Genomic DNA, 26,002 nt, shown 5'->3' on the forward strand with positions numbered 1-26,002 from the left:
TTGGGGAGATGGGGACCCCGAGGGCCTGCCATCTCTCTGACCCCAGGTTCTCAGATGTAGACTGAGCGGTCCAGCAAATCCACCCTCCCTCCAACAGGGAAGAGCCTGAGGAAGGATAAGATGACAAAGCCCTGCAGGGAATGAAGCGCCTGTCTGCTCCTCTGCCCCCCTCCCCAAGCCATGCTAAGTTCCTATGTCTGGGCCTTGCCCTTCCCAGGCTTTTGCATCTGCTGTGCCACTGTTTGAACCTTCTTCCTAGATCCATACAGAACTGGTCCCTGTACGGGTATCAGCTGCTGGTAAGACCCTGCCCTGCTCTTCACTGCTTCTCAGTCCCATTACTGTGGCAGCTCTTACCATCTCTGAAGTGGCCCTGGTGATTGATCCCCTCGTTCATGGTGTCCCTGAGAGAAGGAACACATCCGAGTACTACCCGAGTGGCTAAACTTACCTCCTGCTAAACCCAATATCTGGGGCCACCCAAGCTACATACGCAGAGTAGAGGCTGGGGGGGGGGGGTGGCTCAGGAGAACGCTCTGAGGAGTGCTGGGTGCTGGGCCTCCGAGCTGCTGCTCACCTCACAGATGGAGAAGCTGAAGCACAGCAGGATCAAAACCTGACCAAAGCCACACGGGCATCTAGCCAACATGAATGCACAGAACACCAAGGACAGTCTTGGAAGATGCACACATGTGTGCATTGTGTCATGTGTACGTAAACTCGGGTGTATCTGTACGTACCCTATGCATATGTGTGTATCTGAATGGATGTCCACTCACCAGGTGCACACAGGTACGTACCCAGATTGGGTTATATGTACCTGTGTGCCTGATCATCTATGTGTCTGCATATACACATGCTTGCATCGTTATGTACAAGACTACACATGAGGATGTAGTCTCCACGCACGCGCATCTATGTGTCTGTGTTAAACGTGTCTGTAAAAATGTGTATGTGCCGGATGTACACCGTGTGCTCGCAGATCCTGTATATACATACCTTTATGTGCAAGTGTGTACATTTTTGCTTCTATGTGTGCAGGGATGTACACATGTGCATGTGTGCGGAGGGGCGCATGTCTAGACAGACGGCTATGTTCTCTTGGCCCCCATCTGAGCTGACTCGAACAAAGGCTGCAGGCTTGGCGGAGCTGACACCCGGAGTCAGGAGCCATGTTTACTTACAACCCATCAGGAAAGACTAGAAAAGTAACATATTTCAGCTCCAGCCAACACTCACCCCCTGTGATGGGCCAACTGGAGAGAATCGGGGTGACCAGGGGTCACCCTGCATCCCTGCACACTCCCCAAAGCCTGCACTGTTGTCCTTTGTGCTGGCCATGGGAGGAAATGTAAAAGGGTGCAGGGTGGGGCTCCTGAAACCTCCAGCTCAGGCCACCTGGCTAGGAGTCCAGGGTGCGTAAGGACCCACCCTGAGGCACCTCGGAAGCCGCCCCGGCACCGAATGTGGAAGTGCAGAGAAAAGAGGCCAGAGGCCACTTCACTATCTGATACTTTCAGCATCTTTCTGTTGTTCCTTTAAACTGAAACCAACAGAGCTAAGCCCGATTGATGTCAAGGCTACAGAGGAAGTGGCCTGACCTTCCACACCCAGTCCCGGCAAAAGCTAACACCCGGGGCTGGAGAGTTGGCTCAGTGGTTAAGAGCACTTGTTAGCCAGGTTTGATTCCCAGCACCCACATGGCTGCTCCACACCAATGTGGGCACCGGGCACGCTTGTGGTGCAAAACACTCATACACAAAAAAATAATAATCAATTAAAAAAAAAAAGATGACAGCATGTTTGTTACATGTGCTGACCAACTGTCATCCAGCATGCACTCTGCTCTGACTTGCCCCATGTACTTACTTTACTGGTCAAGAGTGTCCAGAAGTCCTCTGCCCCTCCCCCTGCCTGAGACTACCATGAAGCCATTCACACAGAAACTGACCCCCACAGCTCTGTGCCCACAGAGCCTGTGCATTACAGCATCAGGCAGAGTAACTAGGCTAGCACTATGTAAATAACACACTCGGCTTGATGCCCAATCCCTGCCTGGTGTTAGCCCAGCCAGAAACTGGCAGAGCCTGAACTCAGGACAGCTAACTCCAGAGCTAGACATGCCTGCCTTGGGAAGCCCCACACCACGTCTCTCCCATCCAGGGTTTTATTCCTGCATTTTCTTCTTTCCCGGTGCCATTCCCAGGGCAAATTCTGGGCAAGCAGTCTCACCGAGTCCTTCCCACAATCCATCCCACAGTCTATTCTGTTGCACCGACGAGAAATAACGGTGCAGAGTGGTTAAGTTCCTCGCCCAAAGTCACACAGCAGACAAACGGCAGAGCCAAGGAGGGCCGGGCGGATACACAGCCACACAGATACACACATACACACAGGTACGTACCTATACAGCCCTGCTCACATGGGCATGCCATACATGATGCACCAAAGTCAAGAACCTGCTCCTTCCCAAACAAACAGGAAAGCCATGGCAAGGAAGCGTTCCCAGAACCCTGCTTCCCTGCTGACCCGAAGTCCCCAAAGGCAGCACACAAGGACAGCTCTCAGGCCCATGCTGCACCACTCCACTCAGCACACCAGGGCTTCAGGCTGCTGCCCTCCCCCCAACACTGGGTGCCCCACACCTCCCAGGCCTGCCTTCTCTGACAGGCCTAGCCGTCCTGCCTTGATAGGTAGCCTTCCCTTCAGGGACCTTGGTGCTTCCTGCAAGCTCCCATCCTGAGTCATCCCCGTTCGTGCTGGAGCCACAGAAGGCACTAACCAGCGTGCCACGGCACCCTCCTCCCAGGCTGCTCACTACAGACTGCCATGCCTGTATCCAGCAGGTGCCCCATAATTGCAAGGTTTGATGCTAAGCCGGAAAACATACACAGGCAGGAAGGAAGATGAAGTGTGAGTAGGCAACTCCCAAGTGGCCTGAGGGCCCGTCAGTATGCTGTCCCCACTTTGCAGGAAGGCTCCACCCTTGACCTCTGTAATGCTGTAGGAAACAGCCAAGGTTCTGCAGATGAGTGTGCCAAGGCTATGACTGAGGATAAAGACACACAGCCAGGCAGGGAGAGAATGGGATGGGAGTGGGTGAGCCTGCCTGTTGTGGTTTGGATTCAAAATAACCCCCCACCACACACAAACACACACACACACACTCTTGTGTTTTCCCACTGCTTATTTCCCAGCTGATGGCACTATTTGGGGATGCAGTTGGACCTTCAGGAAATAAGCCATCCGTCAGAAGTAGGTCACTGGGGCTCTTGAGTGACATAGCCCAGCCATGTTCTAGCTCACCTCCTCTGCTTCTTGGTGGCCTGCCATACCCAACCCCCACCATGCACTCCTGCTGCTCCAGACAAAGCCATCAGGCCTTCACCAACGAGATGAGCTAAAGACCGTCTGAAACCGTGGGCCAAAATAACCTTCTCACCCCTTAAGTTGTTTCTGTCAGGTATTCTGTCACAGTGAGGCAAAAATGACTAACAAGACAGCCTTACCATTTATTCTGAGAAAAACCGAACCTTATGTGACACCTGGGGAAGGGTGACAAGGGGCCTCCCCACTGCACCCCAGCCCTGTGACACCAACTTTGTCATCTCAAGATGCACACGACCTCGGAGTCCTCTCCTACACGAGTCTTCCCAGAGGCCTGGAGCATGCGCTCCAACAGAAAAAGGGGCGCAGGAGGAAGCTGGCTGAGAAAGCAGACTCTACATTCTCCCTTCTCAGATCTTAACTGGAATGCACATAACACTGAAGGGGGGACGTCCCAATCCTCCCATCTCTCCCAAAAGAGAGAGACTAAGGTGGGACACTCTACCAAGGGTGCTCTATCACGAGCCCATACCCAGGGCACATGGCTTCATCCCGCCTCCTTGACACAGCTTTCTCATCAAGCACCTCATTTTCGGGCCAATGGGGCCAGAGTGCTCGGGTGACAAGGGGGCCTGCCTGTGTCCTGAGGTGAGTAATCAAGCCCATACTGTCACCACATTCCCCAGCCCCATCTGGCACACAGAAAGCCAACCAACAGAGACCTCCCCAGGGCTGTAGCTCAACTGGTAAAGGCCTTGCCTGGCATGCATGGGGTCCTGGATTCCATCCTCAATGTAACAGAAATTGGGCATGGTGACACACTCCGTTAAGCCAGCACTCAAGAGGCAGGGGCAGGAGGATCAGAAGTTCTCGGTCATCCTGGGCTATTCAGTGACTCCAAGGCCAACCCAGGCTACCTTAAAAAGTAAAGTAAAATAGAACAAAACCTTTCAGAGCCCATATTAAGACCCCCCTCCAGCCCCTGCCACGCCAGGGCCAGCACATGCCAAATGGGGTTTTTGTCCTTCTGTCTAGTATCTAGCATGCTCTGTTCATTTCAGCCCTCTAACCAGAAGATCTGGCCCAAAATGAGGCCGGGAAAGAGGAAAAGGCCTGGTCAGCCACCACAAACCCCAACTGAGCCTTCCCTAACAGAGGAACAACAGCCTCTTTCAAGAGGGGCCCTTTTGTTCTGGTTCCCAGGGAGGAGACAGACTAATCCAGGGAAGCACAGCTGCACAGCTTCGGTTCAGCCAACATATCCTGAGGAAAGACGCTGCCCTCCCAAACCTACTACGTGAACCTGAGAGACACCAGGCCACTGGTGGGGGCGGGGTATCTGGGCACTTTAAAACCATTCACTCTTATGTCAAGGCCAGATGACAGTGCCAACACACCCTGCTGAGAACTGGGAACACAAGGGCATAGGAAGGCCTCTGTGAGTGAGGTTTCTGCCAGGCCTCCTGGTGACCCACAAAGTGGACACAGGCAACAAACCCCACATAGACAAGTGAGCCCAGGCTCTCAAAGTTCAGGGTCCCAGCCAAGATCAGAGCTGCTAAGTGTTGGTCGTGGGATTCAAGTCCAGGAACTGCACAACACCATTCTTTCATCAACAATTCAAAGAGATAAAAAATGAAGGCAGCAAATGAGGCTAGCCCTGTCAGAAAAACTCTTAACAAAGAACCTGAGCAGGACCCCAAGGACCCAAGAAAACTGACCCCTACAAGCTCCCACAAACACACAATAAATTTAACGTAGTTTAAAAAGGACATCCAACATATAGTAAATAAGAAGAAACACCATGCTAAATGGTGTACACAGAACAGGATGGGTTCTGTGAGTCTCTAGGTAGGACCCAGGTACCTACAATCCCCAGGTCAGAGAGCCAAAAAGCAGTGTTCTCCAAGGTGAGCGGTGGGGAGGACGGGAATGTTTAATACATGTGATGCTGAGGAGAGTAAAAGTGTGGGGGGGGGACACAACACAAGTCAGATCACGCTGGAGAAAAAGAAACAGCAACCGGGCCTGACTGTGGCTAACGCTCTCAGCTGCTTGCAGCCATGATGAGCACGAAGGCGTGTGCCCATTACCACAATGAAAAGCAAGTAAAAGTGCACACACCTTTCATCTCAGCACTTCACCTGAGAGGCAGAGGCAGGCAGGTCTCTTCGAGTTCAAAGCCAAGCCCGGTCTACCTATCAAGTTCCAGGCCAGCCAGAGCTACATAACGAGACCCCGCCTCAAAAATAAAAGTTGAGTCAAATCCTAAAATCAATGCAGGAGTGAGTGGATGAGTGAGTGCATGAGATCCTTCTCCTTGCTGGTCCTCCCTCCCTGCCAGTCCTCCCTGCCTCCCAGTCTACCCTCTTTCCTGGTCAGGTACTCCTGTTTGGATAAAGGCTGGGGTGGGGGTGGAACCTGGAAAGATCTCTTCCCGGATCTCTATAAACCAGAAGGATCAACTTAGGCTGTCTCTGGAGGCCCCTAGAGCATGCCTCCAGGTCTCGAGGACAGAAACCAACTTCTAGAACAGGCCAGGCTAGGCTCAGTCGGCCTGTGCACCCAGACCCTGTTCACTACAATGGAGGGTGCTGGCTCCGTAGCCTCCTTTCTGCAGGCAGACCCCCTACCCCCAGACCCTTGCAAGGCAGAAAAGAACAGAGGCAAGATCATGCTGCCTGAAGAAAGGCACTAGGAGCCAGCAGGAAAAAGTCATTGCCAGCAACCCTGATGACCTACAATCCCTGGGACCTACACGGCGGAAGACAGACCAGACTCCTCTTCACCTCTGATCTTCATACACACACACACAGTGGCATATACAGTTCACACAAAATGAACACACATACAAACAAGAGTATATACATCTATATGTAGCCAATAGATAGACAGACAGACAGCCATCTTGCACATGCCTTTAATCCCAGCACTCAGGAGGCAGAGGCTGGCAGATCTCTGTGAGTCTGAGGCCAGCCTGCTCTGCAGAGTAACTTCCAAGACAGCCAGGGTTGCACAGAGAAACTCTGTCTTAAAAAGCCAAGAAAGAAAGAGAGAGGAGGGAGGGAGGGAGAGAGAGCAAGAGAGATAAAGAGAGGCCATCCTAGTAAGCACCTGCAACAGTCCCCTGTTGTAGAGATTCGAGCCCACCTGAGTCAGAAGAGGCAGACAGCCGATGGGGAATTCAGCAGCGGGGGTTCTTCATGAGGTAGTCAGCAGCAAAGGTCCTGCCACCTAGCCCTCCCTGCTAGTTTGCTAGCGTGACTGAAGTGTTCAGAGATCCCAGAAAAGGGGGTGCATCACAATCAAACACGCAGGGAGCTTGCTGGCTTCTGCTGGCTCTGCCAGGCTGCAACAGATTCAACGCATCCACCAATCTTTCCCAGAACACGGGACCCAAACCCGAGTCAAAGCCAGGGTGTTCAACAAATGCACCCATTGTGGCCTACTAAATTTTCCGGACATGATTGTTGTTGTTGTTTGTTTGTTTGGGGTTTAGTTTTATGAGACAGGGCTTCTCTATCTAGCCTTTGCTGTCCTAGAACTCCCTCTGTAGACCAGGCTGGCCTCAGAGATTTGCCTGCCTCTGCCTCTTACATGCTGAGATCAAAGGCACTTGAATGTGATTTCTTAATGCTTAGTGGCATATAATCCTTGGCCACTGGAGTTCATGATCTTCTTGTGACTCTGCTTTTCAGGTTACTGATGTGAGGTAGCCTAAGCTCATCCCATTCCTTGAGAAGGCTTTGGGGTAGGGACAGACTTAGCCAGGACCCTCCCCTGCCTGACTGCAGATGACCCCCTGTGCACACAGATGATAGAGGCCACAGGAGTCTTCCTTGATGATCTCTGCTTATCACACAATGCTAGGATGCCTCAAGGGGCGGGGGTGGGGGGATTTGAGGGGCAAGGAGCACCAACCTTGAAACTCCAGACTCGGATAAAAGAAGAACTATTTCACCACAGCCCAGAAGACTAAACAGGGTTCAGCATGCCCAGAAAGCTACACAGATAAAAGCATGGCTTCCCTGGCCACAGAACTCCAAAGGGAAGCAAGCAAGCCTTGAGCTCTTGCTCCTAATGAAATGCCCTGTCGTTTACATGTTTATTTCCACTCACAGTTCTGTTGCCTGAAGCAACACTGTCTAAATTACAGACACTAGGAAAATGTACTCCCGCTATGCGGTACCTGCCCGCCTGTCATCTTACCATTTGGCCAGCGTGCGAAGAACTCAGATATCTAGACTTGGGATGTCCCTTCAGCAGGGCAGGCTACGGCCCCGCCGTCTGCTGTGACCGACAGGAGCCACTGCTTGCTTATGGGCCCCAGATGAAGAAGGAACGAAAACAGGAATGAATGAAGGGACACGCCACACCACTGACTACAAGTCTTATGAAAGGCGAACAGGACAGACCCCCAAGTGGGTGAGCCAGGACAAAAGCTAAATGACAGCAAGCCATCGTCCTGGTCTCCAGGAGGCTGCGTGCGTGCGTGCAGCCTCATCTTCATCCACTGCTCTGTTTGAGAACATATGTGGTTCCTAGCAGGAAATACCTGCTGAGTGTCATTTATCCCTCATGAGCCTGGCACGGGGGGCGGGGGTCATTCCTAGTTAGGCAGACAAAGCTCAGGCAAGTCATGTCATCGTTGACCCTAGTTATAACCACAAAGTGACAGAACAAGGACTTGAGCACAGATCTGTGCAGTGCTGCCGTGCAAGCTTGAGTCCTGACCTCCATACCACTCTCCTTTAGACATCACTTAAAAGCACTCTTGGGTACATGTACACATGTAGGTGAGCAAGCATGTGGTGAGCTATCTGTGGAGGTCAGAGGTCAGTGCCAGATGTGGTCCTCAACCCTTTCTCCGCCCTTATTTTTTGAGGTAAGGTCTTTTACTGAACTAATTCTGCTAGACTGGCTGGCCATGAGAGTCTCAAGGATCCCCCTGTCTCATTCCCAGTGTTGAGATTACAGGTGCAAGGACTGTGTTCAGTTTTTTGTTTTTTGTTTTTTTTTTTTTACATGGGTTCGGGGACTGAAACTCAGGTCCTCGTGCTTGTATAGCAAATATATTGCCAACTAGAACTATCTCCCCAATCTTACGACATCAAATTTAACTCAAAGTTGTCTCTTAGCAACCAGCATCCTGGCAGCGAGATGTCTGCATAACCCTGAGGGTCATTTATCTACTCTGGGCAGTGGGTTCTCAGTCCACAGAGTGAGAAGCTGGACCCTGTACCTACACCAATTAGTAGTGGCTGCCTCTGGGCTCACTGGGAAGACTGAATGCACCAGAATCCATTAGTAATGTCTACCGCAGGCCAAGGGGCAAGTAACAGCATGTGTCATATATGTGTCACTCCAGAGATGGATGGACGACCTGCAGGTTCTCTTCCAACTCTGACCAGCTCTGAGTCTAATCATATAAATAAAGGGGGGGGGGAGGGAAGAACAGAAAACAGATGAGCATTTTCCAACACAGGATGTCTGCCCATTCCAGCAAAATCAAAGCTGTGAGCCAGGAAGTGGAAGACACATCTGCGGTCCTCATACCCGCAGGACAACCAGAAGGGGCAAATGCATGGTTTGCCTGGTGTGGCCTTGGCCATCCATCGGTAAGTGTACAGACCTTCTAGGAAGACCTTCTGGGCCAACCATGACCAGCCATCTTGCCCAACCTGAATCTCTGCTTCCCACAGCCCAGAAAGTCCTGCCAGGATGATCACGGTAATAGATGCAACAGGGCACCTATGGTCCCAGCACACAAGGGATACTGTTCCCATCACTGGCATCAACACTACCATTTTTCTTTAGAGAGGTAATGTTTGCATGAGCCCAGGACACACTGAGTGCTGGTTCAGTGACCAGAAAGGACCTGAAACAACATGTTCCGAAAGCTCCTGGTGTCCCCAGGGTCCTGGGAGGAAGCAGGGGGTAAACAGCAAACGGTGTGACTTAAAGATGTTTAAACAAAAGGACGAGCGACCTGAACGTGTGGGCGGAACAGCGGGGAAAGCAGAGCTGTCTTTCTCCCAAGGTAGACAAGCCCTCACTGTTTGCCAAGGACAGTTTCCTGGACGTAAGACACCCGGTGGGAAAACCCTAAAGCGATCCCAGAATCTAGGAGCTGCTGATAAAAGGCCTCAAAGCACCTGCTGGGAAGGAGTAAAGGGAGAATGGAGGATGTGGGACCAGGGACAAATGAGGGGAAAACAGGAGAGAAAACTGAGTTCTCCCAAGCCGGCCAGGATCTATGAGAAGGCTCCACATCAAGGGATTAGAAGGGATTCAGCCCTTAGCCCTCAGCACTCACAGGAAAAAGTGAATCTTCCCTCCCTGAAGGAAGAAGGGACTGGATGTGACCAATGTGCTACACTCAAGAGTTCTATGAACCCACCAAGGCCACCGAGCTTCGATTACAGGGTTGACAGGTTGAGGAAGCAGTCCCTTGCACCTGGCCATGACCCCCAACACTGAGAAAGACCGAGATGGGCGGGCACACAGGGTTGGCAGGGGAGTAGCTACCCAATGGCCCCTGGCCTGCACACAGTAGGCCCAGGTGGCATCCAAAGCAGAATGCCTGCCCCGCAGGGGCAGTCGGTCCATCAGAGATCCAGGTGCGTGATGGGTCCTTGAGCAGCTTTTGCCTGCTCATACGCTCTTGACTGAGGCCACTGCTCTAATCCAACACACGTGTCACAAGCAATACCGTTTAGAAAATAAAAACAGCCTTCAATTCTGTTTTTAAATCATATTTTCTGAGATCAAAATCTTATTTACCAAGCACTGCTGCTGAAAGCGAAGGTGGAACCCATGGAGATGTCTTAATGCTCCAATTCCATGCGGTTCAAACTGGAGTCTTGGTGGGTGGGGATCAGAACCCGGAACAAGGGCTCAGGCCACATTCTAAGAGCCTGGAGTCCCAGCATGGCCTCGTGTGTACGCCCTATAGGTACCTTCTGTTGCCACCAGACAGGGCAGGACCCTCCAGGTAAACAGGGAATTTTGTTTCTATCCCTTTTCCAGCCTGAGCCCCAACAAGCAACTACATTCATTCAAAGCCTTGACTGACCCTGGCATCCAAAGACAAAAGGACCCCAAATCTACCTTCAAGTTCACCAACTCACAGAACACAGTGTATGACTCTGGTGTAGCAGAAGGGCGTACCCATGGCATGGGTAGGTATGGGTGACAGCGGTACACACTTAAGAAGCACTGACCATAGGCGCTAACCCTCCCAGCCCTTTGGGTGACTCCACCCTCCTCCAGTGCATGGGGTCGGGGAATCAGAGCCAGGTCCCCCATAGTGAGGTGAGCTGATAATGCAAACGGTAGGAATCTAAAACAACGAAGGCACTCAACCACCCCACCCCACCCCGAACCTCACTGAGAAGTTCGCCTTTCAAGGAAGCCCTAGCTTGGGTGGGCAGGGTACCCACGGCTTCACAGGGCAGTCTGGGCTCCCAGACCACATACCCAGAAGGAATGCTGGCTGTAAGGAAGATATGCACAAATGTCAATTCACCTCAGGTAGGGTACCAACGGACAGATCAAAGTAACGAAACCATCCAAGTCTAACTTGATGAGGCAATGAGTTTATTGTTCTTTATATCACCAAAAAGTCCCACCCCATATGGGTAACTTTCAAGGTTATGTATGGAGCCTGCCCACAGTTAACACCCCACATGCTATACATTCTATTATGTCCAGACACCCTGTGCAGTCAGGGAACAGCCAGAGGGATGGCCAGAATCCTACGAGGGATGCTAGGGGAGTCCCCCCGACTCCTTTCGTAAGGAAATGTAACTACACCTTTCCTGATAAGATGGGAAGGGCCATGCCGTATCCAGAGGCCCAGAGACATCTTCATGGGAGGCTGCTCTCGCTCGGCAGGTTGGGCCCTACACAGGGGCTACAAGCAGGCAGGTGTCAGCTTAAGTGCACCAGTAGCACTTCTCACGGACATGCTGAGAGTCTCTTGCATGGCTCTCCAGACTAAGAGCGTGTGCGAGCGTACACACACACACACACACACACACACACACACACACACACGCACGCACATCCTACGTAGAGCCTGCCGGCAGGACCTTCCCACAACTCTTCCTCTTGCTGTCTTTTCTCCATGTGGTTCAATTACCCTTCAAAGACAGAGGACCCTTTGCCGCCTTGGTGGGGCTTAGATAAAACAGTTGTACTGAGGATACAAGCCAGGGCCTCCAACGTGCTAGGCAAGGGCTCTACCACAGAGCCTCCCTAACTGCTACTTGCTTTGTTGAAACAAGGTCTCCTATAGCAAGAACTGACCTCCAGCCCAACACGTAGCAGAAAATGAATGATCTTAACTCCTGCGCTTCATTCTTCTGCCTCCCAACTTCCAGGATGACATATATCATGGCGCCTGATTTTCTTTTCTTTTTCTAAGTTTTTCTAAGTTTCTCTGTGTAACACTGGCTGTCCTGGATTCACTCTGTAGACCAGGCTGGCCTCAAACTCACAGAGATCCACCTGCCTCTGCCTCCCGAGGGCTGGGAGTAAAGGTGTGTGCCAGCGCTAGGCTGGCACCTATTTTCACATGGTCCAGGGGGCGAGCCCAGGGCCTCACGAATGGGTGGCAAGTATCCCCCCAAATGAGCTATAGCCCTGGCCTTTGTTTTGTCTTGTTCTATTGAGACAGGGTCTCACTAAGTTGACCAGGCTTTTCAAAAAGAGTGAACTTTTCACTCTTTTGCCTCAGGCTCTAAGGTACCTAGGATATGTAGCCTACACCACCTGAGGTAGGTCTTAAAGTCTCTTTAAGGTCTTTTTAGAAGAGGAGAGAAGCCTGGCCACCTGCCCTTGCTACTCCCTCTCTCCCTACTCCTCTATAAAATACACACATCTTACACACACACAAAACAAACACACACACACAAATCTGATTCAGAATGCAAGAAGCAGATCTCAAGATATTTTTCTTTACAGTAAACTTTCCAATGCTATTTTTTCTTTAAATTTTATGTGTATGGGTGTTTTGACTACACACATGCCTGAGCAATACATGTATGTCTGGTGCCTGCGAAGCCCAGAAGACGGTGTCAGATCCCCTGGAGTTACAGATGGTTGTGAACCACTGTGTTCACAGCCCAGTGATCATAACCAGAATCAAACCCAGGTCATCCGTAAGAGCAGGGCCTCCGGAAGGCCTCTAACCACTCAACCATCTCTCCAGCCCCTCTAATGCTAATTCTTCTTGGTCACCTTTATATTGGCAATGATACAACTCTTTTTCAACCACCCATCTCTAAGAAGTTCTTGGTAATCAGCCAAGTCACAGACTACAGCACGTCACTCAGGGTCGTAATCAAAGGTAGGGTTGCTTGCTAACACCCTGGCCAGCCTGGATTCCCTCCTGGGCTCTTGGCTCCATACTATATGAGCCACAAAAAAGGGGGTGTCTCTCCTGAATCCACACCTCCCTTGACTACTTGGAGACAATACTAAAGAAGCTGGGTGACTATGGTCGGGATTACAGGGCCCAGCTCTGCCACGGGCAGCTACTTCTCCAGAACATGGGAACTTGTCCAGATGAGGGTGATGATTTGGGAGAACGCTTCTCAACCAGGGCCACTGCAGCCCACTGGGAACATGACACAATTCCTAGTGTGAGCAGCTTGGTGGCATCTAGTAGGTCAAGGCCAGAGATACTCCTCAACTCAGCACAATACGTGGACAGGTCTTACATGACAAGTGACTGGGCCCCGCCAGAAGAGTAGCCAAGTGCAACCCCTTGAGCTGGCATGTGGCCGCTGCTGAGCTGACAGGAAGAACTCAAGGGGCTTTACCTTACAGACAAGACACCATGACACACAGGGGCTGAGGCTGTGCCCTGTGTCGCTGCCAGCCATGTGGATCCATGTAGAAAGGAGAAAATGTGATTCTTTGCTACACAGAGCAGAGGTGATGCTGCCTACATGGTGTCATGGCAACCCTGTTAGGGTTGAGGGGAAGGATGTTCTTCCTTTATTTCATAAGACTGTCCTCAGCCATGTGTTATTATTGTAAGGAAGTGACTAGAGAGAGACCATACTTGACCACCCACAAGGCAAGAGTCACACATATAGGAGCAAGCCCCATGCAAGCAGGTAAGGTGACCCTTAAAGGCCATCAGAGAGACTGACAGATGTTCCCAGCAAAAGTGCCAGAGCTTGGAACCATGGGAACCCTAAGGTTAGTAAAACAGCAGGCAGGTGGGTAGGGTACCACTCCATGGACAACGTACTTCATGCTGGTTGTGGGTAAGACATCAGGGTCAGCTGGGATGGGGTAGCCCTTAAGGCCAACTCAGGTGACAAACTGAGGCTCTAAGAGGTTGAGTAGCTGTCCCAAGGGCAACAAGGGACCCTGCTGAGATGGGTCTGCAGAAAGATGTCTGGGTGACAGATGCAGTCTCTGAGGTTCCGGGTGCCCCTTTCCACCCAGGTGAAGCCTCCTGCTCTACCTACACAATCTCTTGGCAGCATGAAGTCCCGGGGTCTACCTGACACTCCATTCTTAACCTCTAGAGCAATGGTTCTCAACCTCCCTAAAGCTGCGAACCTTTAATACAGTTCATAAAATTTTGCTGCTATTTCATAACTGTAATTTTGCTACTGTTATAAATCATATTATAAATATCTGACACGCAGGATTATCTGATCCACAACCCCAAAGGGGTCGAGACCCACAGGTTGAGAACACCGCTGCTCTGCCCTGCTTACCAGCCATGTATGGCGATGCTCCGGAGATTTTCAGCTGTAAAAGGGACACCGCCTCACGGGGGTCGTGAAGATTAGAGAGCTCTTTCGTTCGGAGTGATGGGGCACACAGTAAGCAGTGTGTAAGGGAGCCTCACCGGTGACTTAGCCCTTGCTGCCAGGCTCCTACAGAGTCATGGGAGCATTTGGAGGCCACTGGCTTTGAAGCTGTGTCGCCTGATTATAACCTAAATGCACAGTGCTCGGAGTAGTCGCTGTGAGCACAGCGCCTGAGGTGCTCACTCTACGAGCACAGCACCTGGAGCACTCATTGACGTTTCCTCTACTGCCTCTGGGAAGGGTGTAAAGTTACACGCTCAAACGGGACCAAGATGCCCAGTGTAGCTAGAGGAAGTACAGTGACCCTCGTCTGGGTCACTGTCTGTCAAATCTGCCTGGTTTATTGGATCTCCCAACCCAGCAGCCAATGATCACTTGCCTGCCGCTGAAGAGCGCCTCCATTGCGGACTGGTGAGCCCTGATGAACCAAGAACCAGAAGGAGCAAAACAAATCCTTGTTCCTCTTTGTAACAGGCAGCCCTGCCCCCACTGCCAGCCACCCCTTAACTTCCTCCACTGCAGACACAAAGCGGGGGCACCTGCGGAGTCTCTGGCTTTGGATGTGGTTCCACAAGGCTGGCCTGGACCCCGCCTCCTTCCAGGCCTCAAAGACGGCAGGAATGGGTACCTGGGGGCTCTACATGTGCCTCACTCCATGTCGGAGACTCTTCAGTGGCTGTAAAGCAGGCTGTAGGCTGCGAGCTCCCAAACTACCCAGCTGCTGCCCACAGAGTCAGGGAGGCACAAGGGCTGCATTCTTCAGTTGTGTGGCCACCCTCTTTCAACAGCTGGGGTGTAAGCAGCTTCATTCATTCATTCATTCATTCATCCATCCATCCATCCTTCCTTCCACCCATCTACCCACCAATTCATCCATTCATTCATCCTTAAGAACATAGTCAGCTGGGAAGCCTCAGTCTCCCCAGCTGTAAAATGGACAAAGAAACTGACAGAGCTGTGAGAGCCACTAACGAGTGCCCATGTACAGTAGCCTCTGCCCGCTAATTACCGTGCCTAACTTCCTGACCCTGGTGACTCAGACATGCCTGGAGTCCTCCAGTCTCTGGTGAAACCCTACATGCCCCGTAAAGCGGCCATCCCTGCTCCAACACAGGAACAAACTGCCTGCACTGGTGGACTCAACCAGGACCGCACTGCATCCATTCCTCTGCCTCTCACATTTGTACTTCCGGTGCCGGTGGGGTGGCTCACTGAGGGGGTGCTAGCCTCCTAAGCCTGACAACCTGAGTGTGAGCCCTACATTTAAAAAGCTGGATGCTGCAGTGTACATCTGTAATCCCAAGAGAATGGTCCGGGAGCGTGCAGGCCAGCTACTCCGGGGTATGCAGACTCTGCCTCAGAAACAAGGAAAAGTTGCAAACCAGGCCTCGAAAAAAGCATCCTCTGACCACATATCTGCTGTGGCTCATGTGTACCCATACTCACACATACACGGACAGACACAATAATCATTATTAACACATTTTAGAGTTGGACCATAGTAGCCCAGGCTCTAAAATGTAAATTTTTTGTTCTAAGGTGTTTTGTTTTTTTCGGGGGGAGGGGGGTACTTTGTTGGATTTTTTTGTTTTGGTTTTTTGAGACAGCTCTGTGCAGCTCTGGCTGTCCCGGAACTCGCTCTGTAGACCAGGTTGGCCTTGAACTTACAAAGTTCTGCCTGCCTCTGCCTCCTGAGTGCTGGGATTAAGGAAATTTTTTATTAAATAAAGGGTCTTCCTAAAGACCTACTTACAGGAGGGCAAACACTGTCCCCCAATAAGCAAGAGGAGGCACAAACCCCGGAGAACGTGTTCTCTGCTCACCCAGCAGTGCACTGTGATTTATGGGACATCCAGCCCTTTTGGAGAGAAGACTATGATGGCCTTTTCTGGTGTCCTGTCAGCACCATGCCTGGGGTACCTCCTCTCTGTGTGCATGGTCCCCGGAGCACCCATCCTCTGAAGAGTGTCTTAAGAGCTCACTCAGAATACACGGCACCTGGCAATCAGTTCACGCCTGGTTTTGCCTCCTGTCTTCTTCCCATCTCTGCTGACAGCCAGCTCCAACAGGATCACTCTGAAAACCCGCTCACACTGGGTGAGTGACAACCGTCACTCCTCCCTGAGCACCCTGCTCTTCACACCTTCCAGCAGCTTCTTTCCCTCCATCGTTCCTCACCACAGAGCAGCAGTCTCATGAAAGATCCTTTCATTCTAGGTGGCTGTGCCGCCGGTGCCTGTGGGACCTCGAGGACACTGCTGTGCACCTCGAAGGTCGCTACCACACCTTAGGGGCTCCCTCTTCCTGATTGTCATCTATTTTGTCTTGTTTGTTCACTTGTGTCCGTTCGCTTGTTTGAGACAGATCTCTCTGTAGCTCAGGCTGGACTAGAACTTCCTATTGTAGCCTAGGCTGTCCTCAAACTAGTGATCCTCCTGCCTCAAGACTCCCAAGTGCTGAAACTACAGATGTATCACCTCAGCAGTTCCAAGACACAACTCTAAAGCATGTATTCCAGCCTCCCCTGGGCTTGAATGTGGTCCTGGCCCTCCTGCCTCATCATCCCCACAGAAGACCTAGGGGAGACCCACGCTGGAACAGAGTGCAAAGGAGGCCGGGTACCTAAGAGATAAATGAGACGGTGCCTACTGAAGATTCCTCTGGGACTGTGATGAGCTAAGAAACCACTGCCTAAAACCAGCAGATGGAGGGGCTGTTTGTTACACAGCTAGTCAGCCCTGACTGACACATCCTCCCTCCAGCTGAGCCTGGAACAAATAAATTTATTCACTCGGCCTGGCCAGAACGCCACAGTGGGAAGCACAAAAGCCACGACTGCTATCTTCAGCTATTCTTGACCTCTCGAGAGTCCAGGACTGCCTCAGGACACCCAAGAAAGCCAACAGAGGTGCAGGTGTTTGTTCCCCACAGGTGACCTCTCCTGAGCTGGCCCCCAGCGTGTGCACCTGCTTCCCAGCCCGAGCCCTACGCCCGCCCACTTGCAGGCTGGAGGAGCCAGCTCACCTGCCTAGTTCCACAGCCTAATTCTCACTGCTGATAACAGTCTGGAAAACAGGGACAAAGGCCAGGATAGGAGGCAACTGTGGGGCACCCCACTGCTGAGTCATCTTGAGGGTCCCTGGGCCACCATCAGCGCATCCCCACCCTTAAAGCCAGTGGTCGATGAACTGGATGATTCCAGAACCTGGGGTCCTTGGATGCTGGTTATTCACCAAGGGAGATGGCTTTAAAAGCATCCCACCAGGCTGGGTAACTGAAGACCTCTCAATGCATTACTACAAAGCTGTTCTTCGCTGGGAAAAAGCTGGGTTTTCAAAAGGAAAGAGAAACAAAGAGGTGGGGAAGGGGTAAAGGAGAGAGGGGCTAGAATGAAACTTCCTGGGGCAAGCAGCAGCCTTTATGCCCAGCATCTAGAACATTCCAGATGCTTGCTGAAAAAAAAAGAATTTATTTGAGACAGGATCTCACTATGTAATCCAGGCTGAGCTCAAGACTGGTATCAAACCTCCTGCCTCCACTTTCTAGGTGCTAAGATTACAGGGTTTAAAAAATATAAACAATAGTTGGGCGTTGGTGGGGCACACCTTCAATCCCAGCGCTCGGTAGCAGAGGCAGGAGGATCTCTGGGAGATCAAGGTCAGCCTGGTCTGCAAAGTGAGTTCCACGAAAACAAACAAACAAATAACTGGCCCCTGGAGAAAAGGAGAGTGAACTCTGAGCATTTATTAAATGCCACCCAGGTGATTTCTAAATTCCCTCTGGCCTCAGGGTCTATGCACTTGCCCTGTCCCTCTGCCTGAAAAGCCCTTCCCCCAGAGAGCGAGGCCGCACCTTCCCTGACACACAGACTCCCTTAAGCCACCTGCTTCCTGGCCTGAGAAGCCAGCTGTTTGCTGTCTCCCAAGCAGCCAGAACAGTGGGATTTATCTGTTGAATGAATCCCTGCCTCCCTTAACCCCAACATCAAGGCTGGAAGGAAGCCCTCACAATCCTCCCTCTACAGATAAGGCAGTCGTCTGGGAAGCTCCAGAGGCAGGCTTCCAGATCACCTGGCTGATGTCAAGTCTGTGTCACACACACAGTCTGCTCTCCTAGGTCTCTCACCATGCGCACGCGGAACATCTTACGCACGCCAGAGGTGAGGAGGTGGATTTTTTTTAAGACAGGAACAACTTCAACCCAGAAACCTCTGCTTCTCCACCCCCCACGGTCTGGAGATATATATACATACATACACATGCACACACATGGGAGGGGAGCAATTTGCCACCCACCTCAGCTCCTCTGGTTAGAGATCTGCTGGGGGGGGGGAGGGTCCTTTTCAAAGGTATGCCCACCCCTCCACCACCTGGGAACACACCAGCTACCGGGTCACCCGGGTGAGGAGAGAGGAAGAGACATTCTCACTCCCCCTTTCTCTATTATGAGGCTTAGCCACCTGGCTTCCATCCTGAGGAAAACAGGAAGTCTGAAGGCAGAAGAAAACGAGGCTGTCCGTTGGAGCGGCCCAGACCCTTGTCCTCAGAGTGAACACGGACGGGGCTGCAAGGGTCTCTTCCCTCAGCTCCTGGTGGTGGGGCTGGCAAACACACGCTGCGGGAACTCACTTCCTGGTGACGTTCGGCCATACTGAAGCATGCCCCCACCCCCAAGAAAGCGGGCAAACATTTCAACTGTTAAGACGGATACAATTCCACTGATTAAAAAATGGGAAGTGCCAACACCTGAGACAAAGTTAAACGCCCAACAACAGGAGAACTGGTCTACCCACCTCCTTAGTACCCTACACTTCAGGATGGAAATTACATAGCGGCGAGAAAAGAAAAGGGCCATCGCATGAGTGCGGATCTACAGTGAACTCCGAATTCGGTTGTTGTTGATACGAACAGCGAAGATGTGCTGATGACCAGAATGCTCAGCAAGTACACTCAAGAAAGCAGGCAACAGGGTTGGCCTTGAAAGATGACCACTAGGCAGGGCGTTGGTGGTGCACGCCTTTGATCCCAGCACTCGGGAGGCAGAGGCAGGAGAATCTATGTGAGCTGGAGGCCAGCCTGGTGTACAGAGCGAGTTCCAGGTCAGCCAGCCAAAGCTATGCAGAGAAACCCTGTCTCAAAATCAAAACAAACAAACAAAAAATGACCAGAGGACTCTAAAGCATGGGGTAAGGCCTTCTTTCCCAACACTCTGGCTGCATTTGGTAATGTGCACACTTATTCAATTATATGTGTGTATGTATATATAAATTACCAATATATATATAATTTTTTAAAACATCATATATATGTTTTCTTTCTTAAGTATCCCTTGAGAAATTCTTCTAAACTGCTTGAAACAAACACCCTGACACTCAGCAGCCCTGAGGTCATCCCTAACTTTCCCAAGTGCTCTGTGTACCTCAGGTGACTGTCCCTTTTTAAATAGCAAAGATCTTTAAAATAATAATAATAATCTTTTTCGGGGGGGGATTTTTTTCTGGCGTGGGGAGCAAGAGCTATGTTCACGTGTGTGGAGGGCAGGACAACCTGCAGGAGTCTCCCCTTCCACCATGTGGTCCCAAGGATGGAACTCAGGTGGTACGCTGGGCAGCAAGGGTCGTTAAGTGCTGAGCCATCTCGGGTGCCCGTAATCCTTCCGTTTCTCCAGAGCTCACTCAGGAGGCTCTCCCCACAGAAACTGCCTGGCTACTAGGTGTTCACCAGGACCAGTGTCAACATCTAAATATCAACATGATAAGTGAGGTGCCACTGTCACCCTACAGGAGACAAATTGAGGCCCCGAAAGGAAAGCAAGGTGCCCAAAGTTACACAGCCAGGAAGTCGCCACCTCAGGCTCCTGCTCCACGTGACTACAGTAAACCCAAGTTTGTTCTGCCCCACAGTGGGGACATTGCACGGCTAGGCTGCCTGGCTCAGTCTCATTTAATCCTTTAATCAAGGGCGTAACTAGACCATCTCAAATATCCATTCCAACTAAATACCAAGCTGGCCCCCTCAGAGAGAGGAGAGAGAAAGAAAGGTGACTGGTGGTGGGGTGCCCTGGGGCCCTTTGCCTTCAGGATGATTCAGCTCCTGTGCTCCCACAAAATGTCCAGAAAATTGTTTCCCTCTACCCAGGGACCAAACCACCCGGAATCCCAAAAGCCAGATTCTCAGCTCAGGCTCCTTCCCTTGTGGCCACCCAGCAAGACACCTACTAGTACCAGAAAGGGCGCCGGCGGCCGGATGAAGCATCTCCTTAAGATGCACTGACTTCCTACAGCCTGTGGAAGGCGGCCATGCCACCTGGCCACAGAGAATACTGTACCCTTACTCCCACCTGTGCCATCCCTGTCCCCCATTCCTGAACACACAACTGCCTATGAGACAAATCTACTGTACTCCAAAATCAACTTCGTGACATTGAAAAAAAAAAAGGCTTACTAAATGCCAGAATGATAAAAGGAGGGAAAAATGGGCACACAGAGGGACCTCCAAGACAAAACAGAAAAACGTTAGCACGTATTCAAACATTCATGTGTACATAGATGGGATCCCTAGGGACTGGAGGGCTTAATTCTCAACGGAAAACTCCCAGCACCTGGAGGTGACTCTTAGCTAGAATAAAGGCAAGTTGGTGGATCTCAGAAGCATTTTGCCAAAAGAAAATCCAAGTTCATACGATGGATGCTCAGACACCCTAGAGGGGAAAAAAAAAAGCCATGGACAGAAACCAAGGGGGCTCAGTTCACCCGAGCAGATTCCCAGAGACTCTAGAGCTCAGCAGCAGCAGAAACAATGCATACGGCAGCCTGGAGAAAGAAGACCGGAGAATAAAGACCGCCACTGTCCCTTGTGTCTGAATCTCCGCTCAGGCTCGGTAAGGGAAGAAAGGACTTGGCGAATGAGACCCACCATTCTGAAACCATGGGCCTCCTCCGTCTGTTTGGTTTTTGTTTTGTTGTTTTTTAACCGCTAAGATGAAATGAAAGGTGGGGTGCTTTTTTTCCTTTCTCTCTCTCTCTCTCTCTCTCTCTCTCTCTTTTTGTACTTCTTTGGCGCAGTGGAAACAAAGGCTACAGACAAAAGACAAACATGTCTAGCAGGTGATCAAATTTAGCCAAGCAACGAATGGCAAGATGGATTCCCGTCCTCCCCAACCAGGGCACTTCTACAAAAATCTAGGCTCGCTGTAGACTCCAGCCCATAACAAGGTAGGCGGCCACACTGAGCCCAGGAAGGCCCGGGGATGGGGAAGTACAAATGAGGAATGAGAAGCCGCATGGGCAGGCAGGCTGTTCCTCAGGACGGGCCAGCCTCTGTCCCTCGGAGAGGCTCCCCCATAACCCCTCCCACAGACACTGGAGAGCTTCCTTCTTTGTTGACAAGCATTCTGGTTCCAAAGGATCCAAAGTCTTCTAAGCGCATCAAACCTGGCCTCGCCTGGGCAAGGGTTTAATCAGTAACCGGCCCAGTAGACGGTACAGGGCAAGTTCTGACCTGACCCCACCGAGGGCAAAGTTTACCACCAGGTCAGGGGAGGGGTGACAAGTCCCGTGGCACCAGACTCATTTTTAGATCTCCCTCCAGAGAGAACCAAGAGACTTCCACACTAATGTATCGCCAGCTGGAGACCCGTGCCAGGAGGGTCTAGGAGACCCCCACCCCAGAAACTTGGCTTGCACCCCAGCACACCGTGCAGCAGGGAAGCCTCTCTATCCCTCAGGTTTCGGATAAGGTGTAGACAGCCAACTCAGTGGATGGTTTGGGCAAAGGAGTGGTAGATTGTTTGTTGACTGATTCAAATCCAGACCGGTCACTCTGGGTCCACACAATTAACTGGATAATCCCCAGACAGTTCTGAAGTGTGCTTCTCATGAGCAAGGTACACTTCACCCCTCGGTGAGACACATTTCCACACGGGCACCTCAAGGCTGGGCCAGGGGCTGCAAAGAGTGTTCTGGGACTGAGCTGCACTCAAAATCACCTTTGTTTCATTTGAGCAAACATTTCTCAACAGAGTGCTTGGGCCGCACTATAAAATGCAGACAGATTACATAATGCCCAGGCCTAAGGGAACCCCAAGGAGGCTCCCCCACTTCCCAGGCAGTGGGCACCAAGCAGATGGGACAAGATCCCTAGCAGCACACCCCAGCCCCACCTCTGGCCTGGAGGCAGGCCCTGGTGGCCACACCTCCATCCACAAGGGCCTTGGGGGTGGGGGAGCCACACATCTCCACTAGAGGCCTCCACTGGAGGCCCCCATTGACGCCCCCACAAAGCAAGAGCTACATGAAGGAATTCCCTCATGCCAGGTGAAGGAACGGGAACGCCACTCTGTGCTCCAGCCCCTATTTTCTAACACACAGCAAGGCTCTGCCACGACCAAACTTGCCCCTCAGATAACCTGGCGTCACGCACACACAGGACTCAGGTGTTCCTGAGGTAGGGCCCCCACCGCGGCTGGCCAGGGTGGGCAAGGGGCCCTGGCTGCTGCTGGAGGCTCTCGGCCGGATTTCTTTCTGCTCTCTGCACAGCAGACAGACCAGGGAAAGTAGGGTGCCCCCCCTCCCCAGCTTGAGTTAGCCAAGGGTCAGCTACCCACACAGTGCTCTTGCCCTGGAGGACCTGGGAATGTCCTGTCCTTCCTACAGCGGGTCACTGTCCCTCTCATATACTGTCCTTCGCTGACAACTCCTCTGCATTTTGAGGGATGGCAGGAAAAAGAACAGAGCTTAATAAAGCGACCACCCACCCCCACCCCCCGCCCAACTCAGCCAGGTAAGAATGCTAAAGCCAGACTTGGGGGCTCCAGAACCCAGGGCAGGTTACCAAGCACCTCTGGGACCCAAAACCCTCGGGACTGGCCAATCAAATGGAAATCAAGGCCGAGGCCTATGACTCAAGGCAGGTTTAAGAACACACACACACCAGTCTGGGAGAGGACTGGGCCGCCTCCCGGCAACCCTCAATCCTCCTGGGGACAAAGTCTGCAGTTACTGCACCAACATGCCCACAGCCTAGAAAAAAAAAAAAAAATTGGTGCTTTAAGCACATCAGATCCAAAATTCAGAATAAAAGTCCGTGTACCACAGGGCCAGGGGAAAGCGACTCAAGGAGTAGGGTGTCCAGGCTAACTTTTCCCCCCTCCCCATTCCTAGGAGCATGTGTCACAGAGTGTGACACACACCAAGGGAACATGGATGCCGAAGCAATGTCTACACACGCTACACATTTGTGGCATGCATGTAAGCAACACCCTGTTTCCTGGCTGGGCTCTCTTGGCACAGGTGTGAGCAGGCGGTGGAGTCTGCCCTCTCCCATGGTGTTTAGTAAACAGCGTGAAACCTGCCATGGAGGGGGAGACAGTACTAGACAAGAAGGGGGCCCCTACAAAGATGGGTCCCCCAGCGCCAGGCTAAGGCCCAGCCAGAGCCTGTATTTGAAACTGCCCTTGCTGGAAAACACAAAGCATCCTGTTTAGGCCCTGCCCACCGCCCCCACTCCCCCTCCTCGACCCCACCACAGCTGTCTGTCCCCAGGAGGAAGAAGGCCACCATTTGCAGATTCGATTTCCGAAAGCAACTAGTAAGATCCTCCTTTCTCCATCTCATCCAGCTGACCTGGCCCTGGCCACACAGAAAAAAAAAAAAAAAAAAAAAAACTGTAACAAAACAGGACGCAGCCACAAAACATGCTTACACACGCTCCACAGACAACGCAAGGGCAGGCTGAGCAGCCCAGCTTCTTCTAACCAGAGAACTTGATTATCCCGGGGTCTGAGCGGGTCCAGGACATCGACTCCCTCCCCCACTCCAACCTCCTAACGTGCGAAGGAGATTTTCAGAAAGGGCAGGCACCCGGTTTTCCTTGCCAGGCCCGGCAGAAAAAAAGAATAAAGGAAGGCTAAAGCAAGCGCAGGAGTTGCTTTCTGGAAATTGTTGGCGCTGGAGGGTTACGATTTTCATGGAGGAAAGGGCTGCGTTTTGTTTTCCCCTGTAGCTCAGATCCAGATGGGCAACGGGTTCAGAAAAGGAACAACACACCACTATCCTCAGGGCCCAGGCTAGGGTTCACCAGGGTCCCAGCCATGGGAAACGCAGGCGCTCAGGCAAAAGTCCCCAAGCACTCAGCCCGGGTGGGCTAAGAGTCCAGGACTCGAAGGAGGACTCCCCCAGCCTGCCGTGGAAGATGAGGTCTGGGGGTCCCAGCCTAGCTCCGTGCGCAGGCCGGGACCCGGGGGCCGCGCGCTCGGGGACAGCCAGCGGGGGCGCCTCGGTCCCGGGGGACCCCAGCTTGGGGAGCCCCCGCGGCCACGCAGGGCCACTCACCGTAGCGGACGCCAAGCTGTTGTCGGCCAGCGTTAGGTGGTGCGGCTCCCAGCGCCTCAGGAATTTGGAGGTGAGGATCTTGCTGAGGAAGGTCCGAGGGTGCCGGATGACACAGACCTGAATGTCGCCCTCCTGCAGCAGCTTGTACCTCATCCCGTTGCACAGCAGCAGGGCCCGGCGGCAAGGCACGGCGCCCATCACCTTGGTGCCCTCGGGGCCCGACACGTCGCTCCCTAGCAGCGGCTTGGTCTCCTCGATCTGCCGGGGGTCGCTGCCGCCCGAGCTGCTCGTCACATCCATGGCCGCGCCGGGGCGGGGGCCGCGCGCGCGATCGCGGCTGGCGTGGGGCCGGGCCGGCGGGGCCCCCGCGGAGGGCCCGCACCCCCCCACCGCCGGGAAGGTGGGGGGGGCGTGGGCTGGGGGCGCCCCGCGGGGACGAACGGGAGCGCGCGGGGGCGGGCGGGGGCGCGCGGGGCGCTTCCTGGGCTGCTTCCTTCTAGCTACTGGGGCGCATGCCGGCGCGAACGGGTTGGCGACTGCGGCGCGGGCGGCAAGCGATCGCGGGGCGCAGAGAGGATCGGGTCCTCCGGGGGCGGGGGCGGCGCCTGGGACGGCGGGCGCGGGCGTGTCTCGGCCTCGCGCGGGCGCGCTGTGCGGTGCGTGTGTCCGCGTCCGTCCGCGAGTGTGTGCTGCGGGCGGGGGCCGCGCCGGCTGCCGGGGAGATTGCGGGAGGCTGGCGCACGCGATTGGTCCCCGCGGGGTCATGTGCCCGCCCTCTGACGTCAATGGCGGCAACAGTGGCTTCGGCCTCCCCGGGGCGGGCGGAGTCTGGGATGGGCCGGGCCCCGGGCGGGGACTTGGTGGAGGCGGGCGCGGTCCGACGGGAGGGGCGGCCTTTGGGTAGGGGGCCGGGGCAGGGCGAGCCTCGACAGTCCCTGCGCCGCGCCCCGGAATGTGGGTAGTGTGCCTGGGGACCGTCACGCGGGCCGCGCCCCCAAGGGTACACAGCTGAGCCCTGCTCCCCTCGCCCTCCGCCAGCCTGGGCCGGGCTTGGGAAATAAAAGTCTACCCCATGACCAAGAGGATGCAGACCAGTGCTTCCCCTTCCTAGTCCAAGGCTGGGCTGAAAGCTGGGGTGCTGCCCGCCGCACCCCTGACACCGCCTTCCCAGCCCAAGCTGCTTCCCTAAGGTTGGCCACATAGGGCCATAAAACAGTTTCTTGGAATTGAAATTGTTCCGCCCATAGAGCTATGCATGGTGGCTCACCATTGCAACCAGAGCACTCAGGCTGAGGCAGGAGGATTGTTGTGACCTCGGGGCTACATATGAGCTACATATGAATTTCATTTCACGCCAGTCAAAACAGAAGGCCCTGTTTTTTATTTGTTTTGTTTCGGTTTTTGAGGTTCTTTTGTTGTTGATGTTCTTTGTTTTTTAAATAGGACCGGGGATATATCTCAGTTGTCAGTAGAGAGTGCTTGTCTAGCATGCACAAAACCCTGGATG

At 52.9% G+C, this 26,002-nt stretch overlaps 1 protein-coding gene across 1 annotated transcript in view; it reads right to left on the reverse strand.

The window, feature by feature from the left end:
• Cmip (c-Maf inducing protein) overlaps positions 1 to 25,200 on the reverse strand; it is a 192,050-nt gene extending 166,850 nt beyond the window's left edge. Inside the window, exon 1 of the mRNA XM_021640039.2 lies at positions 24,496 to 25,200. Within this exon, the coding sequence (XP_021495714.1) occupies positions 24,496 to 24,795 (300 nt within the window). The 5' untranslated portion in view covers positions 24,796 to 25,200. The remainder of the gene's footprint in view (positions 1 to 24,495) is intronic.
• Positions 25,201 to 26,002: the final 802 nt, after the last annotated feature.

Source organism: Meriones unguiculatus, chromosome 10, assembly GCF_030254825.1.
Source record: "Meriones unguiculatus strain TT.TT164.6M chromosome 10, Bangor_MerUng_6.1, whole genome shotgun sequence".
Taxonomy (NCBI): domain Eukaryota; kingdom Metazoa; phylum Chordata; class Mammalia; order Rodentia; family Muridae; genus Meriones; species Meriones unguiculatus.